The sequence below is a fragment of the Eubalaena glacialis genome, chromosome 3, assembly GCF_028564815.1.
Source record: "Eubalaena glacialis isolate mEubGla1 chromosome 3, mEubGla1.1.hap2.+ XY, whole genome shotgun sequence".
NCBI classification, from domain to species: Eukaryota; Metazoa; Chordata; class Mammalia; order Artiodactyla; family Balaenidae; genus Eubalaena; species Eubalaena glacialis.
In genome coordinates, this window is record NC_083718.1 from 34,964,524 (window position 1) to 34,980,014 (window position 15,491).

General features: G+C 55.3%; 1 protein-coding gene across 2 annotated transcripts in view; it reads right to left on the reverse strand.

Moving 5' to 3' along the window:
• Window positions 1-2,193: 2,193 nt before the first annotated feature.
• Window positions 2,194-15,491, reverse strand: part of SOX13 (SRY-box transcription factor 13) — a 44,228-nt gene continuing 30,930 nt past the window's right edge. The window contains exons 2-14 of one of the 2 annotated variants that reach the window (XM_061187467.1): window positions 13,973-14,171; window positions 12,643-12,754; window positions 12,471-12,557; window positions 11,118-11,290; window positions 10,501-10,569; window positions 9,946-10,057; window positions 7,437-7,522; window positions 7,040-7,202; window positions 6,522-6,631; window positions 6,288-6,384; window positions 5,826-5,969; window positions 4,743-4,959; window positions 2,194-4,094 (exon numbers count right to left, since the gene is read on the reverse strand). In XM_061187467.1, coding sequence (XP_061043450.1) covers window positions 3,818-4,094; window positions 4,743-4,959; window positions 5,826-5,969; window positions 6,288-6,384; window positions 6,522-6,631; window positions 7,040-7,202; window positions 7,437-7,522; window positions 9,946-10,057; window positions 10,501-10,569; window positions 11,118-11,290; window positions 12,471-12,557; window positions 12,643-12,754; window positions 13,973-14,170 — 1,845 coding nt within the window. In that variant the 5' untranslated portion in view covers window position 14,171 and the 3' untranslated portion in view covers window positions 2,194-3,817. Of the gene's footprint in view, window positions 4,095-4,742; window positions 4,960-5,825; window positions 5,970-6,287; window positions 6,385-6,521; window positions 6,632-7,039; window positions 7,203-7,436; window positions 7,523-9,945; window positions 10,061-10,500; window positions 10,570-11,117; window positions 11,291-12,470; window positions 12,558-12,642; window positions 12,755-13,972; window positions 14,172-15,491 lie in introns of both variants that reach the window. The other variant, XM_061187466.1, reaches the window with a different exon arrangement.

The following is a 15,491-nucleotide window of genomic DNA, read 5'->3' on the forward strand; positions in this document are numbered from 1 at the left end:
CTTCTTGACACTTAGCAGCCTCTCCGGGCAAAGCACTCCTGGACTCTTCATCTCTGCTGGGCTCTCACCCCTAACCTCCGGAGAGGCACAGAGAGGGCAGAGAACAAGCTCGTGCCCCACCCTTCCCGGTAATGGTAACGTCCAGGACGCTCTGTTCCTGGCCTTTTAACCCATCTGACCCGGTCCTGCTTCTCCGGGGGCCAGGGGGGTGGGGCTCCAGGGCACCAACCACAGGTTCCCGGGCAGAGCTTTTCCCACCCTAGGAGGATGCAGGGCACGTGACTCTCTCTCAGCAGCTGGAATGAGGACAGGACAAGGGTTGCTGGAGGGAGTAGGAGGTGGGCAGTAGTGGCCTCAGGCTCTCCTGAGGCCACAGAGGACCTGGGAATAGGGAAGTGAGAGGAACTCAGGACTGGCAGGGGGTGAGGGCGAGCCTGGTCAGGAGTGTCCTGACCAGACTGCCCAGATTTGGTTTGGAACATAGTGAGGGGTGGCGGTGGGGACTGGAGGGTTGCGGAGATGGACAGGGAAGTTGAAATGAGCAACTCTCCCCTGTGACCACTAGGGGGCAGGCGCCACAGTCAGCCAAGCTCCTCTTCCCAAAGATCACCTTCATCTTTTCCTCAAGGGGCCCAAGAGGCTGGGCTCTGCGGCTTGCCACTGCCCTGCCGGTGACCTGGGGTGGGGAGGGCAAAGAAAAGGAGACTCAAAGCTCTGGGAGGCTGGGCTGGGAAAAACCAGCAAAGGCTAGCAGCCAGGATCCTCCCTAGATCAAAAGATCGGGACCCTAATTCTTGGGGTGTCTTTACTACCAAGTTTGTGGCCAGGGAATCAACCATACCTACCTTCTCTCACCACTACCCTCTCCAATTTAGAAATCCATTTTCCAGCATTCAAGAGCCTCTGCTTGAATACTTCTGTGTTGGGAAGCTCACTATCACTTTTGACTATCTTTGTCAAAAAGTTTTTTATGTTAAGCCAAAAATGTTGACCCTTGAGACTTTCATCAAAAGGCCAAGTGCTAGTGCTACCTCATGAGCTACATCAAATATCTATGTGTTGCCCACCTGACAGCTTTGAAGAAAGCAATCTTGTCCCTTCTGCCCTACCCTAGTCTCCTTTTTTCTGGACTAAACATCCCTGGCCCTCTCAACCATTCCTTGAAGGACATGTCCATCCACTAGGCTCCCTCCAGTCCTCTGTACAGGATGCCTGCCTCTGGGCCCCTCCAGCGTGAGAATGGCCTTTTCTATTGAGGGGCCTGGGGCTGGCATGATGCACCTGAGACCAGGACTGTGCGGTGTACACTGGCCCATCACCTTGCTTGTTGTTAACACATGCTTCTGTTCATCCAACCCAAGTCCAACTCTTTGACACGGTACTGTTCAGCTTTGTTGCCCCCACTCCATATTAATGGGGTTAATTTTTCAGCTACAAGAGTTGGTCTTTTTATCAACTCTTGTTGCATTTTGAGTTTGTCACCTAGCTCTTTTAGGTCTATGGGACTGTTATTTCTCTTAGTGTGACACGTAGGTCTTTGAAATCTCATTTCAAAGCGTAAGGTCACAGAGCCCTGAAGTACATAAATAGAGACCCTGCTTCATTAATCAGTATCCTGGGGGGCTCATAAATGGGCTCGTGGTGTCCATGTGAGCCCTTTTCTGGAATGAGGGTCCACAGCTTTCATTAGATTTTCAAAGGGCTCCTTCTCCAAGAGGATAAGAGCCATGGCTAAGGCATAACCTCCTTGTTTTCAGATGAGGACAATCAGGCCCAAAGGGGAGACCTGACACACACACACACACCCGCCCAACACACACACGCGCGCACACACACACACACACACACACAAACGGCCATGTGGCTAGTTCTGGGGAGAACCTGAGCTTCCTGACTCCTATTACAGTACTCTTAACCACTGCCTTCTTTCTTAGGACCTGCGTGGGCACTTTGCGGTGAGGTCTGCTCACCTCCTTGAGGCAGGGGCAGGGTCTTACTCGAGTGTGGGCTCTGGGGGTGGCATCTGGCCTGGGCCTCCCTTGCCTAGGATGTTTCCTCCCTGGCTCCATGCCTGAAGTTCCATGGAGCTGCCACCGGGGGCAGTGGTGCCTGGGCTGGTGGCACATTTAGGAATTCTGGACTTGGGCCAGCCTCACCACCCCATCCCGTCGCAGCAAGGGCCAGATTCTGAAATGGTCTGTCTTTATTATGTCAACAGAAAACAAAAAAATTCCCCCAAGTGTAAATAGGAGAAATGTGCTGGTTAAGTTACTAATCATTATCTTATTATTAACAAAATAAAGCACTATCTATGTTTACAGTCATAAAAAAAAAGAAACAGCCTGGAGAGAAGTTGGGTTCCGGGAAGTAGAAGGGGAGAAGATGGGGGAACGGACACAGACTCCACATCTGTCCCTGTAGGATTTGGGGTTCCCTTCCCACCTTGCCCCAGGGCTGTTCTGGATCTTTGGAGTCAGGTGCCAACGGGATTTGATTTTCTTAGGGAAAGACCTTGTGAAAGGGATCAGGAGCTGAGGCAAGTTACGGGTGTAGAGTAGGGGAGGGGAGAGGAGCGGGCAGGTGTAGGGGCAGAGCTGGGCGGGAGAGGATGAAGCCTTCCAAGGACAGGGTGGGGGTGGGGAGCTCCCATCCCCTGCTCAGGACGGAGGAGCGGAGACCAGCTGCACAAGAGCCCCCTCTCCAGGGCTTCTGTCACTTACAGAAGGGGTCACCATAAGTCCTCCTGCCCCCACTCCTGGCACTCAGGTTGGGACCAGGGGCTGGGGCACCATGACGGAGCCCCTTGGAGGCTGAGCACATTCCCATGCTGCTGGGAGCTAAAAATGGCTCCATGGGAACTGACATGCAGAGTCAGGGAGGGAGTGAAGGGGCAGGCAGGGGAGGTCAGGATGGCTGGGGAGCCCAGGGCAGACCAGGGGCTTACAGAGACCCAGCAGGCGTTAAAGGGGCAAGGGCAGACACGGAGGAAGGGAGAGACACAAAAAAAGGCCCTGCAGAGAAACAAGGACAGAGAAATGCACCAAGGACACAGAGAACCTGAGACACCCAGACTGACAAAGAGGTAGCAATTTGGGGACAAAGAGAAGCACAGAAAGAGCCCCCCGGACAAGCAAGAATGGCATCAAGAGACACACCCACAGGAACTCAGCGACAGTGCCTGGCACTCAATAAATACCTTGTGCAATAAAAGAACAGATGAAAATACATGTGCACTTGCGCACATGGGTACACACGCGCGCGCGCACACACACACACACACCAGCCAGAGGCACGAAAGGCTTGGCAGAAGATAGAGACATGGAGGAGAGCCAGACCTTTTTGCACAAAGTACAAAGCGATCCTCGTGGTAGAGGAGCGATCTGGGGTACTGTGGTGGGGGGTGCGTGTTGGTCCCACGGTGGCTGGTCCAGCCAGGACAAGAATGGAAACAAAGCATGTGGCCCTAGGGGAACAGGTCTGTAGCTGCCATACCCCTGGGATGGGCAGACCTGCAGGAGGGGAGGGTCATACAGTGTCCCCTGGCCACGAGCCCCAAGGGCCACCACGGAGCTCAGCCAGCCCAGCCCATCACCGCCATGCAGGACCCACTCAGGCCATCAGCTCCTCAGGTGTGCCCACAGGTGTGGTGGGGAGGGGGCATCTCCCATCATGAATGTATCTACAAATGCACAGCTGTGCCCATCTCCCGGGCATGCCCCAAGTCCAAGTACCAACGTAGTCCAGGTGGGGTGGCTGTGCCTGCTGGCGTGGGGCCCGGTCTTCCCCAGGGAGGAGGGCCAGGCCCATGTAGCCGGGATCAGTCTGTGAGTACCACCAGCTCCCCGTCGCTCTTCTCCTCGGCCTCCGAGTCCTCATCCTCGCTGTACCGGTACATCTCGCCATCAGCCACCGAGTGCCTGTCCTCTGTGCCCTCGCCCTCCTCCCTGAGGCTGCAGGTATTGACGATGACAGGCATGTTTGGGTCCAGGCCACGGGGCACATAGTGCTCCACCAGGGGCTGTGCCAGGGGCACGCCTGCCACCCGAGGGTACAGGACATCTGAGGGGCTCATCTGCACCTGGCTGGCCTGCGGGCTGCAGGACAGAAGAAAGGCATGGTTACAAATGCACCCGCACTTCAACCCCGACCCTGCTCTCCTCCGGTCTTCCTCAGGGCGTGCCCTCCGAGCTCCCACCCTTTTGGCTCCAAGACACATACACCCTGCTCCCTGGCTGCTTTCTGATGTCAAATTCACTGTCAGCTACAAGCCCCCACACACGTGCAGCCCCAGGGCCACAGGTCCAGACATTCCCAGAGGATTGTGTGTAAATCCAGTTTTGGGAAATTGTATATTTCATATGCCCCAGGGAGCTTCCTATTTAAAGAAATCCACTAGGATGCTTGTTTTGGTCAACTCCGGAATAATCCTCTGATTATTAGTACCTTGATTTTTAGTACCCCTGAATTTTTATTGAGTTTGTCAAGGGGACCCACGGATACATTTCTCCAGATACCCACTAGTCCCCAGTCAGTCACAAATCTATATCCTGAGCCACCAGGGACTCACCATAGTCACAGTCACCACTACAGTCACACACACATAATGCCCACACAAACCTATGCACACACACAGCTCCCCTGGAATCCCACACTAAGGCCACACGCTAACCCCTGCCACTCACAAGAGCTGCACACACACACACACACACACACAGTCTCAGGCGCTAGGGAGGCCTCCTCACGGGGTCGTGTAGCTCTGGCGGGCATCCTGGCGCCGGGTCCTCATCAGAGCCTTGTACTCGCCCACCCGCAGCCGCTTGCCCTCCACGATGCAGGTGCGCTTGGGCCGTGGCTTGTACTTGTAGTCAGGGTACTTCTCCAGGTGCTGCCGGCTCAGCCTCGCCTGCTCCTCGTAGTAAGGCTGCTTCTCCTGGTTGGTCATGGACTTCCAGCGGGAGCCTGGCCCAGCCCCCAGGGGCAGGCAGTCAGCGCTGGGCTCTGCTGACACCCCCAGCCCCCTGCAGACCCTGGAGGCCCCGAGAAGGTTTTGGCCCCCAGATATATGTGCAAGTACCTATACACAGCAAGCGCCTGGCCCAGTGTGGGTGCTCCATGGATACTGAGCAAATGAATGAGGTTGGCATGTATAAGGATACCCAATTGCTAGCTTAAGACACAGCACCCACTCACATACCAAACTACACAGCGACTCTGGGAGGCCTCTGGTCTGCATGTTTTGCATAAACAAAAGAGTAGCCACCCAGGCCCCCAACAATCCCCAGAGGCTCCCTGCTGAGGACAAAATACCTGGTGTCTCAGTTGACAGGAGACCTGAACTGGAGAAGCTGAGGTTTGGAAACAATTGCCCTCTTCTAGCTCCGCCTGCCCTGCCCCACATTTCTCCCTGGCCTCCAAAGAGGACATATAATTTCAAAAACCTTTCTACTGATAGCCCAAGAATACCAGTCTCTCCTGTCTCCTGCCAGAGCCAGCTCCAAGGGTCTGGGCAAACAGGGGAACAGGTTAGGGAGAGATGGGGTGGGGGAGCTAAAGAATGTACACACACACTCTCTCCCGCCTGAGTTCTTCGGTGCAGGTGCTAGCAGAAGAGCCCTACAATGGTACAAGACTCCAGGACCCAGCTGTCCCACATCCTGCCTGCCTCCCACGCGCCATCAGATTCCACTGGAGTTCACCACGGCATGGACCATCACCCAGAAAGCCCCAGTTAGACCCAGCTGACTCCTGCAACTAGATCCTGCTGGACTATGGCTCCTGGAGCCCCTAGAGCCCCCCGAGACCCCACCCCGCCCACTGGCCCTTACCAAGGATCTTGCTGATGCTGGAATTGTGCATGTCTGGGAAGGCCTGGAGGATCTTCCTCCTCTCATCCTTGGCCCACACCATGAAGGCATTCATGGGCCTCTTGATGTGGCTGCTGTTCCGGGACTCAGGGAAGTGGCGGGAGCCTGGGGAGCAGGGGAGGAGTCAGCCAGGCAGGGCAGCCAGTGTGGGGTAAGGAAGGAAGAGTGCTCCAGGGCTGGCAGAAAAAAAATCCCCTATTTGACCACCAGAGGGCGCCGGGAGGCTCCCACAGGGCCAGGGATGGCCAGGAGTAAGACCAGCAGGGGCCCAGAGACAGACAAGGGACAGATACGTAAGGGGACTCCACAGACAGACTAAGGGAGAGAAGGGATTGGAGACAGACACAACCTGACCCACCCTGGCCCTGGTGGGAAGCAGAGGTGGGCCCTCCTGCCCATCAGCCCAGTACCCGGAGCCCTCACCGTCCACATCACAGCCCAGCATGGCTTCTTCCAGTGGGTGCACACAGCTCTCCTCCAGCCGCTCCTTGGCTGGGGATGTGTCCAGGCTAATGAGGTCCTAGGTAGACAGGACAACTTGTACATCAGCCCCCTCTGCAGCACCCCACTCCCCTCCCCTGCTCTTCCCTTTGGTAGCCTCAGACACTGTGTCTTCCCCCCCTGCCCACCCAGGTGCAGGGTAGTGGGAGCCCATACCTTACGGAAGGAGGTGTTGGGGGAACTTTCTAAGGCTCCACTGTGACCGTGCAGCAGCTGTCTGGCATCCTGGATGGCTTTGGTGACCGCATCCCCTTCACCAAGGAAGCCTATGGGACAGGGGAAGGAAAGGAAGGGACAGGAGGGGCTACTGAGGGAGGTACACCCAGTTCATGTCTTGCCACCCTGGGGTGATGCTCCCTCTTCCCCTCTGTTGCACTGCACATCCCCAAGGAGGCGCCATTTACACTGGAGTCCTGGTGACAGTAGACTGGAAATGAGAATGGCCTGAATCCCTGATTCAGCGTGCCCAATCAGATACAGTGGGGAGAGCAGGAAGGGGATCTTCTTCAGGGACACTGAGTGCTGAAACTAAAAGGGGCCAAAGAGAGCAAGTCTAACCCCTTGTTTTATAAAAACTGTAACCCACAGAGGGGAAGGGACACGCTCAGGGTCATATCCTGCCCTCTTAGCTCTCTCCTAGAAGAGGGCTGAAGGGAAAAGTGTAGGGGGCTTACCCAAAGGCAGGCTGGGAGGGCTGGCCTGCAGGTCCCGTGTGGGGGCCCCATGGCTGGGAGGACGGGGTCCACAGTTGCTCATCTTCAGGCTCGGGGAGCTGGAGGCATTAGGCAGCTCGGGGGCCTTGGGCTTGGCCGTGAGGTTCAGGGGTTGGGAGGGCTCCTGAGGGAGACCCGGAGGGTTAGAGACACCAAAGGACACCTCCACGGAGGGACTGCGGGGACACAGGGTGACAGAGGGACAGAGGAGACAAGCATATCCAGAAGAGACAAGGAGACAGGAAAGGAAGACAGAAGAAGCAGGAGAACAAGAACAAAGGACCCCATGGTCCCCTAGGTGGGCAGCCAGCCACCACAGGTGAGGGCGGGAGCCCCCGGCCAGTGCGTGGAGCAGTACCTGTAGGGGGTGGTGGGCAGACAAGGCCCCAGGCCTCTTCACCACTGGGGCGGCGGGGCTGTGCAGCAGCTGCAGCGGATACTCCACTACGGAAAAGGCGGCAAGGAGAAAAGTCCTGGATGAGCACAGAACAGCAGACGCCCTGCTTGACGAGGTCCCGGCAGCACAGAGTGGGCAGAGGCTCGGAGCTGGCCCAGCTTGCTTCCAACCACTGCCTTCCCAGCCCCAAAGCGCTGCTGAGGACCTCTTGTGCCCTCGTCCCACACTGCCCGGCACACTGATCAGCATCTTCACCCTGTTCCTGCCCTTCCCGACCCACTGACCGCAGAGTTCCCACTCGATGGTGAAACGAGATCAGGTACACCATCTACTCTTTCTACGGGTACTTGTGTTTTGTACCTACTACGTGCAGGGTACAAAAGCAGCTGCCTGGTTTGTAGCCGGCCTCATGTGCATTATCTCAATATCATCCCTAGTATGTGGCATATAAGAGGTACTCAATACATCATCCCATTTTATGGATAATGAAGACTGGGAGAAGTTACATGGGTGCCCATATAGTTAATAAATGGGAGCACTGAGATCTGAGACCTGAACCCAGCCGCATCCTCTAGATCTTTCCCCCCTACATGCACTCTCTCTCTGCTACCTAGCTGGCTTCATTCTCCCTCAAGGAGGACCAGCATCCCTGACTTGACTATTGAGGTGGAGAGATAAGCCATGTAGACAACCCACTGATCACATGGCTGGCGGTGATATGGGCTGCATGGGTGGCATGCCAGAGAACTCTGTTCAGCTGGGGTGACTGGAGCAGGCTTCCTGGAGGGAGGGGAGGCATGAGCGGGCGTGGCAGGCAGGCAGGTGGGAAAGCGGGAGGTGGGAAATGAGGCTGGCGCTTGATGGGCAAGCAGGGCTCGGGGCCTGTGAAGGCTGAGCCCGGGAGTTTGGACCCTATGCTATAGGCACCCAGGCACCACCTAAGGCTTGTGAGCTGGGAGAGGTGTTACTCATACTCAGCCAGGGCGGGGGAGGTGGTGGCGCATCTGGCAGCCACAGGCTTCCTGCTTACTAGGATTCAGGAGCAAACAAAGCAGGGGGCAGCCTAGCCAGTCCAGGTCTTCCACAACTTATTTCCTGCCCCCTGCCCCCCTTGTCCAGCAAGGGTGTGGCCCCCTCCCCACAACTAGGCCCCTGCCCTCCTCACCCCTGCAGCTCGGCTCTATGGACATCTGTAGGTGCAATGGTTTTGTGCAACCTGTCCTCCCCCTTCACCCCTCCCCATTCCCAGTCCCCACTCCTTCACCCCAAATGAGAAACTGCCTTCAAAGTAGGGCCTGACTTTCTCAGTCCTTTGTGTTTTCCCTTCCCCCACCCAGGAGTCAGTGGTGCTGGCCTATGATCTGTGCCCACGGCCCAAAGGCCTTGCTGGTGGACCCGTAGGAACTCACCCGGCTAGATTTCCCCTGCCTTCTCTCTCACACGGAACAGGGAGCATTGACCAAAGGGAGCTGACTTAAAACCGTTTCCCCTCCTGGATCAATTATGGGCAGCATCTCTGCCCTGTCCCCAGGACCTCTCATAAGGAATCAATGATCGTAGCCTAATAATTCCATCTCTGCCTCCATCCCACTGTCACTGCCCTAGTCCAGGCTGTCATCCCCCATCTCTAGAATCCCCTCAGCAGCCCCTACCCCATCTTACCTCCAGTGGGTACCCCTCTGTTCCCCACCACCCACAGCCAGTGTGACAACACATCCTCTGCTGAAATGTTCCCGCGCATCCCACATTCTAGAAAATAAATCCCAAAGTCCGTGCTCAGCCCCAACTGCCCTCCCCAGGCATATCCCACTAGCTGCCATGTGCTCCCCTCAACTCCAACACCCCCTTGGGCTTCCTGCCTCAGGACCCAGGCCCCTGCCCTCCACCCTCAGCTCCCAGCTTCACCCTCACAAGTCTACTCCCCCAGCACCCAAGCGAGCGCCACCTCCTCAAGAAGCCTTCCCAGATTCCCCGGCTGCTGGTATCCTTCTGTCTCCCTCCCCAGACCGTAAATTCCTTGAGCTCAAAGTCCACATTTTATCACCCTCGTGGCTGCCCAACAACCAGTCAGCACCTGACGCTTGTTGCTGCTCCATCTGTGGTCACTGAGTCTCAGTGACAGGGCAGAAGGCAGCAGTGCCACGGTCAGGGCAGAGCAAGAGCATGAATTTGGGAGATGGGTAAATCTCAGTTAACGTTCACAACATTAATATTCTGGTACAGGAAATGTCCCACAACTGGGGGGCTAGACCTAGATAGGCAACATCCTCTTATGTCTGGAAAGCACTTTATGGTTTTCAATGTGCTATTGCTTTTCATTCTCCCAGTGAAATTCAGAAAGAAGGGATTATTCTTTGACTAGACAGATCCCAAAGTGAGGCCCAGAAAGGCCGCACTGCACATTAATGGATGAGAGTGGTTCCTGGGCTCCTTCCCTGACCTCAGATCAACCCTCCCCTCCCACACTCACCTGGCTTGCAGGGAATGGGCTGAATGGGCAAAGCCAGCTGGGAGTCGGGGGTGACAGGTAGAGGTTGGTGGCTTGGGGGGAAGGCTGGAATCATGACGTAAGGCATGTTGACCTGCTGAGGGCAAAGAAACCCTGTGTGAGTCCCTGGGGGGCCCAACCAGCTACCCAGCTGTGGTCATCCCTGGACACAGAGGGTGGACCCGGGGATGAGAGACGCAGGCCTGGGGCAGGGCCAGTTTTCAAAAGGATCCATCTCACCCTATGCCCCCTCTGTGGGCCTCTGTCTTCCTGCCCTCAGGTCCCAGCTGGGAGGAAGATATTCTGGGCCCTGCCCTTGAAACAGGGGACAAAAACAGGGGAGGGGGCTAGAGCAGAAATGAGCCCCCCTCCTTAGGGTCATGCCTGAGTGGTTCTGCTCAGTCCACACTCCCTGCCTTTCCCTGTCTCCAGTACCTCTCCACACTGGTGTCAACCCCTCAAGCCCCTGCTCCCCCAGAGCCCAGCCCTCCCGCCCCTTTACCTGGATCCCAGCATCCAGCCCTCCCCTCTTTTTACCTGGATCTGCTGCTGAAGGAGGTTGATCTTATGCTGCTGCTGAATCAGCTGTTGCTGCTGCTTAGCGATCTGGCAGAAGGAAAGAGTAGGTGATGGGAGCATGTACCTTAGGCCCCAGGATCCCACCTCCCACAAGCCTTTGTGGCCCCATCCACACCCTGCCTCCCATGCCTAGTGCAAGGACATGGAGCACAGCTGGACAGGGCAAGAAGCCGAACAGCCAACCCTCAGAATTTATTCTCCTTTTGCGGAGCGCTCACCCCTTCCTCAGAGACCAGAGATGGAGGCTAGGCAGGAAGCAGCCAGCTGCTTTCACTCAGAGCCCCGCGGCGCCGCTCCACGCCCTGTCCCCTCACAAGGGCTGACGAACCGCCAGAGGTGGGACCGCCCAGCCCCTGCCCACGGCGCCCTCCCCGCCTGCCCCCAGGCCTCAGCCTGCACCAGCTGGGCCTGCCCCCGCCACGCCCCTCTCTGTGCCCGAGACGCCACGCACGGCCTACCTGCTCCTGCTGCTGCCCACGGCCCCCTCCCCGCCTGCCCCCAGGCCTCAGCCTGCACCAGCTGGGCCTGCCCCCGCCACGCCCCTCTCTGTGCCCGAGACGCCACGCACGGCCTACCTGCTCCTGCTGCTGCCGGGCCAGCTCCATCTGCTGCTGCTGCTTCTCAAAGAGCATAGCGGCCATGTTCTTCTGCTCCGAGTGGGCCGTCAGGAGCTGGTCCCGCAGGGTGGACAGCTGATGGATCATGACCAGCAGCTGCAGCTCCTTTTCTGCCAGGCTCTCCTGGGTCCCTGCTCCACACGGACGCAACCACCATTGAGAATTTTTGTGTGTTCATCTGTTACCAGTCCATCCATAGGACATTGAGCAGTTGCTATGCCCCAGGCCCCTGTCAGGGGCTGGACCGCAGAGACGACTGAGATACAGTCCTTGCCCTGGAGGGGGCTCCTCATCTTGTCACCTGACAACTAGCTGCTCTAGAAGGTCCCCACCATCAGTCACTGATTCCAGGCCCTGGAAATGCTGATGGTGGGGCATATCTCAGCCCTGGCCCACCTCTGGGATGTCCTCAAGTGCCCAGTGCCACTGGGTCAGGGTGGATAACTAACCCACAGGAGGGCCCAGAGTGACATGCTTAGGCTTTGGAGCAAGACAGATCTGGGTTCAAACTCCCCTTTTAACTCATCCCTCCTGGGAGCTGTTGGGCAAGCTACCAACTTCTCTGCAATTCATAGTTTTTTGAATCTATAAATGAGCACAACGATCGACACTTCACAGGGTTGCTGTGAGGGTTAAAGGTATTGAATGTAAAGCTTAGTCCCGGATCTGGCACATGGTCCTCAACTAGCAATGTCAGTGCTTCCTTGTCTCTAATCCAGTTCATGTCAGATGCAGCAGTTACTCCTAAGTGCCAGGATGCAGACCATCTGCATCAGAATTACTCGGGGAGCCTTTGAAAAATACAGATGCCTGGGCCTCCATCCTCTGGGGTTCTCATTCAGTAGGTGGGGGTGGAACCTGGGGATCTGCATTGTTTTAAGGATTCCTCTGGGAGTGTGATCAACCACACTGGGAAACTTATCACCCTGATGAACAGAGGCAACAACACTTTAATTCACTTAGTGAGGTCCTGGTGGCCTAGAATTAAATTCCAGCAGTGAAAGGGAACGTTCGGCTCATTTTATAGTGAGATCTGAGAAGTGGCAAAGACATCCCCAAGGTCACAAGGGTCCCAGGGGATTTGATTCCCACCAGGCCTCTGCTGCATGGGAATAAGCCTAGTGCTTGCACCCCCCGGGTGAGGGATGGTGCAGACCCCTAGCGCCAGGCAGGAGCCAGAGTGGCACAGGCCGGGTGTGAAGGCACCAAGAGCCCCAGAAATTGCCCTACAGGCCTAGACTGCAGGGCCAGGCCTGGAGAAGGGAAAGGGGTTCAAACATCTGTCCCCTGCCCACCCATATGGGCCTTCACCTTTGACATCTTTGGTTTCCACACAGCTCCTTCCCAGAAACCTCTCCTTCCAGTCACTGGACAGCAGCTTCTCGATGGCCGGCACGACTGGAAGATACCAAAGGGCTAAGGAGTAGCTGTCCTAACACCTCCCCACCCAGGCCCCCGTGTCTAACTAGGGCAGACGTCTTACCTTCTTTTAAATTTCGGTTGAAGTCCAGCTTCTCCTGGCTTCCAGAAGCAGCCTCGGAGACTCCTGGTCTCTTGGGTTCTGGGGACCCATTGCTTTCCAGGGAGCTGCTGTCCTGTAAGACACACTGAATGTCACTGTCACCCCCAAGGGAATGGGGGCAGACTGCATTGTGGGGGGCTGAGTGCCCTGGGGATGTGTATCCTGGGGGAACTCCAGAATCTACCCAGCCCCACCCTCCAGTAGGGCCCTCCCTCCCTTCCCACCTTCCCGACCTTTGCTCTGACTTGGCTTGATAGATTTGGTGAAAAGAATAAAAGGTTTAAAGACAAGAGACCTGGGCTCAGTGATTCACAAGGTGCTTGAGCCCACACGAGTCCCTGAACCTCTCTGAACCTGACCTCCCTCTTCCGAAAATGGAAATACTAATACGTCCCCTGCCATAGGATTGTTGCTGGGATCAAGGGAGATAACGCATGTGAATGAGGTTTGCCACTGCAGACTTAGAGGCCAAAAGCCAGCTATTAATTATTACTCCCTTGTATGCACCTACCACTCCAGCCCGGCAGGTTACTCTCAAGGCCCCCACCCCACCCTCTTTAAGACATTGTCCCCTCTCTCCTCTTCAAGACATTGTCCCCTCTCTCCTCTTCTCATCTGAGTCCTCTCCATTCTTTAAGACCCAGCTTAAAGCCCTACTTCTCCAGGAAGTCTTCCTCGATCACCACCCCTACCCCTCAGCCCACCTTCACATACTCCTCCTGGCTGGATCCCTCCTCAGAGCCCTAAAACTCTCCTCATTTTCACTCATTTGGCTTTTGATTAGGTGTTCCCTTTTTACATCTCTTGCATGGAATCATGGAATTTTTAAGAGCTGCAAGAATCTTCACCACTCATGTAGTTCAGCTTCTTCATTTTAAGGATGAGGAACTGTATTGTCTTTAATAGCAATTTAACTCTGGTTTGGTTAATAAGGCTGCTTTTCTCGAATCATACATATGAAAAAGCTAGTAGATTATCTTTAAGCCAGACTGTGAGCGTGTGTATCCTATTTCTCAACTAGTCTTCAAGGGTAAGGACTGCTCACACATAGGTGAGCAGTTAATATCAGGTGAGTGAGGGCAGAAGTGCGTCCGTGTCCTGCTCAGACAGGTAGCCTGACCCACCCACTCACCTAAGTCTTGCCCCAGAGGAGAATGCTTCTGCCTGCCCCTCTGCCCAGCTAGGCTGGTGGGTGCCTGCTCCACCCACTAGGGGGAAGGGCACAGGCGTAGGAGCTACAGAGGCGGGGTGGGGACACTGACCCAGGAGCCCCTAGGAGAGTGCTGGGCACCTGGGCTGGAGCTTGAGGGTCAGCACCATCCTGGGGGGCCCGGGCTGGATCTCCGGGCTGGGGTTCAGCTGCGGTGGCCAAGCCCTGCGGGGCCTCGTGGCAGGGCTCCTTCTTCCCCTCTGACTTGACAGTACAGTTCACCATGGTGCCAACGTCATCCAGGGCCAGCTGGGCAGAGCCGGGGCTCCTCATGGACATCCTGAGGGAGGAGGGGCAGAGTGAGGGAGGCGAGTCCTGAACCCCAAGGCAGTGACTGTTCCCCCAGCCCCAAACAGGTACACTCATGCAAAAGGCAAGCTTCCATTTGGAACTCACTGTGACAAACTAGAAAAGATTCTTGCCCCCCCCCCCACCCGCCTATTTTTTTTTAACAGAAAGGTCTAGAGAAGACTGGGCCAACATTTGGCATGCCCTGCCTGTTGCAATGTTGGAACTAGTGGGCTGATGGGTCTCCCTGAGAAGCCTAGAGATTGTTAACTGGCTCCTTCTGAGCCCAATAAAGCCAAGATCATATATACAGTACGTGTCTGTGTATGTTTGTGTATGTACGTATTTGTAATTAGTTACCAAAATTTAAAAATCAAGAGATATCCCATAAAAATCTGGATTTGAACTTCTCTTGAAGCTGGTCTGTGGCAATAATTGGCTGGAATTGAGCAGTAGTTACTCTCTATGAACAGGCCAGTTTGCCTTACTCTCCACCACTCCCTCCTACTCCCCAAAAAGGGAAACCAAGTATCAACTACCCTATACACTTATTCTTTGTTTTCCTTATAGTAGAGGCAAGATAAAAGTGAACTATTTGGAACAATTTCTTATATCCGTGTATCTATCTACCAAAAGTGAGGAATGAAGTAAGCTGAGAGATGAGTAGCTTTCAGAAAAATATTTTCTTATATTAGAGTCTCTCAATTAGAGTCTGGCCCCTGTGGGCCTCTGCAGTCCCTGGTGTAATATAAGCAGAGACTGCATCCCCTGCCTCCTGTTGCTGACACCCCACTGCGTGGGATCACTACGTAGATGAGCAGGGTCCTGGGAGAAGTTTTCAGTGGTTATGCCAAGTTCAAGGCCAGAGTAGCAGTTGCCCAGAGCTCACTTGCTCACCCTCCAAAGTGACTTAGACAAGACCAGTGGGGACACACAGCAGGTTCCAAGCAGGCATGGGTCTTGCCTCAGCTACTTCACTAGCTGCTGAGTGACCTTGGGCAAGTTACTTAACCTTTCCACACCTGTTTTCTCATCTGTAAAATGGGTGGTGTGAGGGCTATGAATTGATATTTACAAGGTGTTTAGAATAATGCTTTGTACTGGTAAGCACCGAAGTAGCCTTTGTTAAAGCACTGCTGGGTGGAATGCAGCACAAGGACGGCAGCCTCAACATAGCTGGGGGGGTGGGTGTGGGAGGCTTGTTTGAAAGACAAAGTCATGGGTCACCCACAAATCAGAAATTCTGTGGGTGAGGGCATGGATCTGTTTTAACAAGCCCTCCAGGTGATTCTGATACATACTAGTTTGAAAA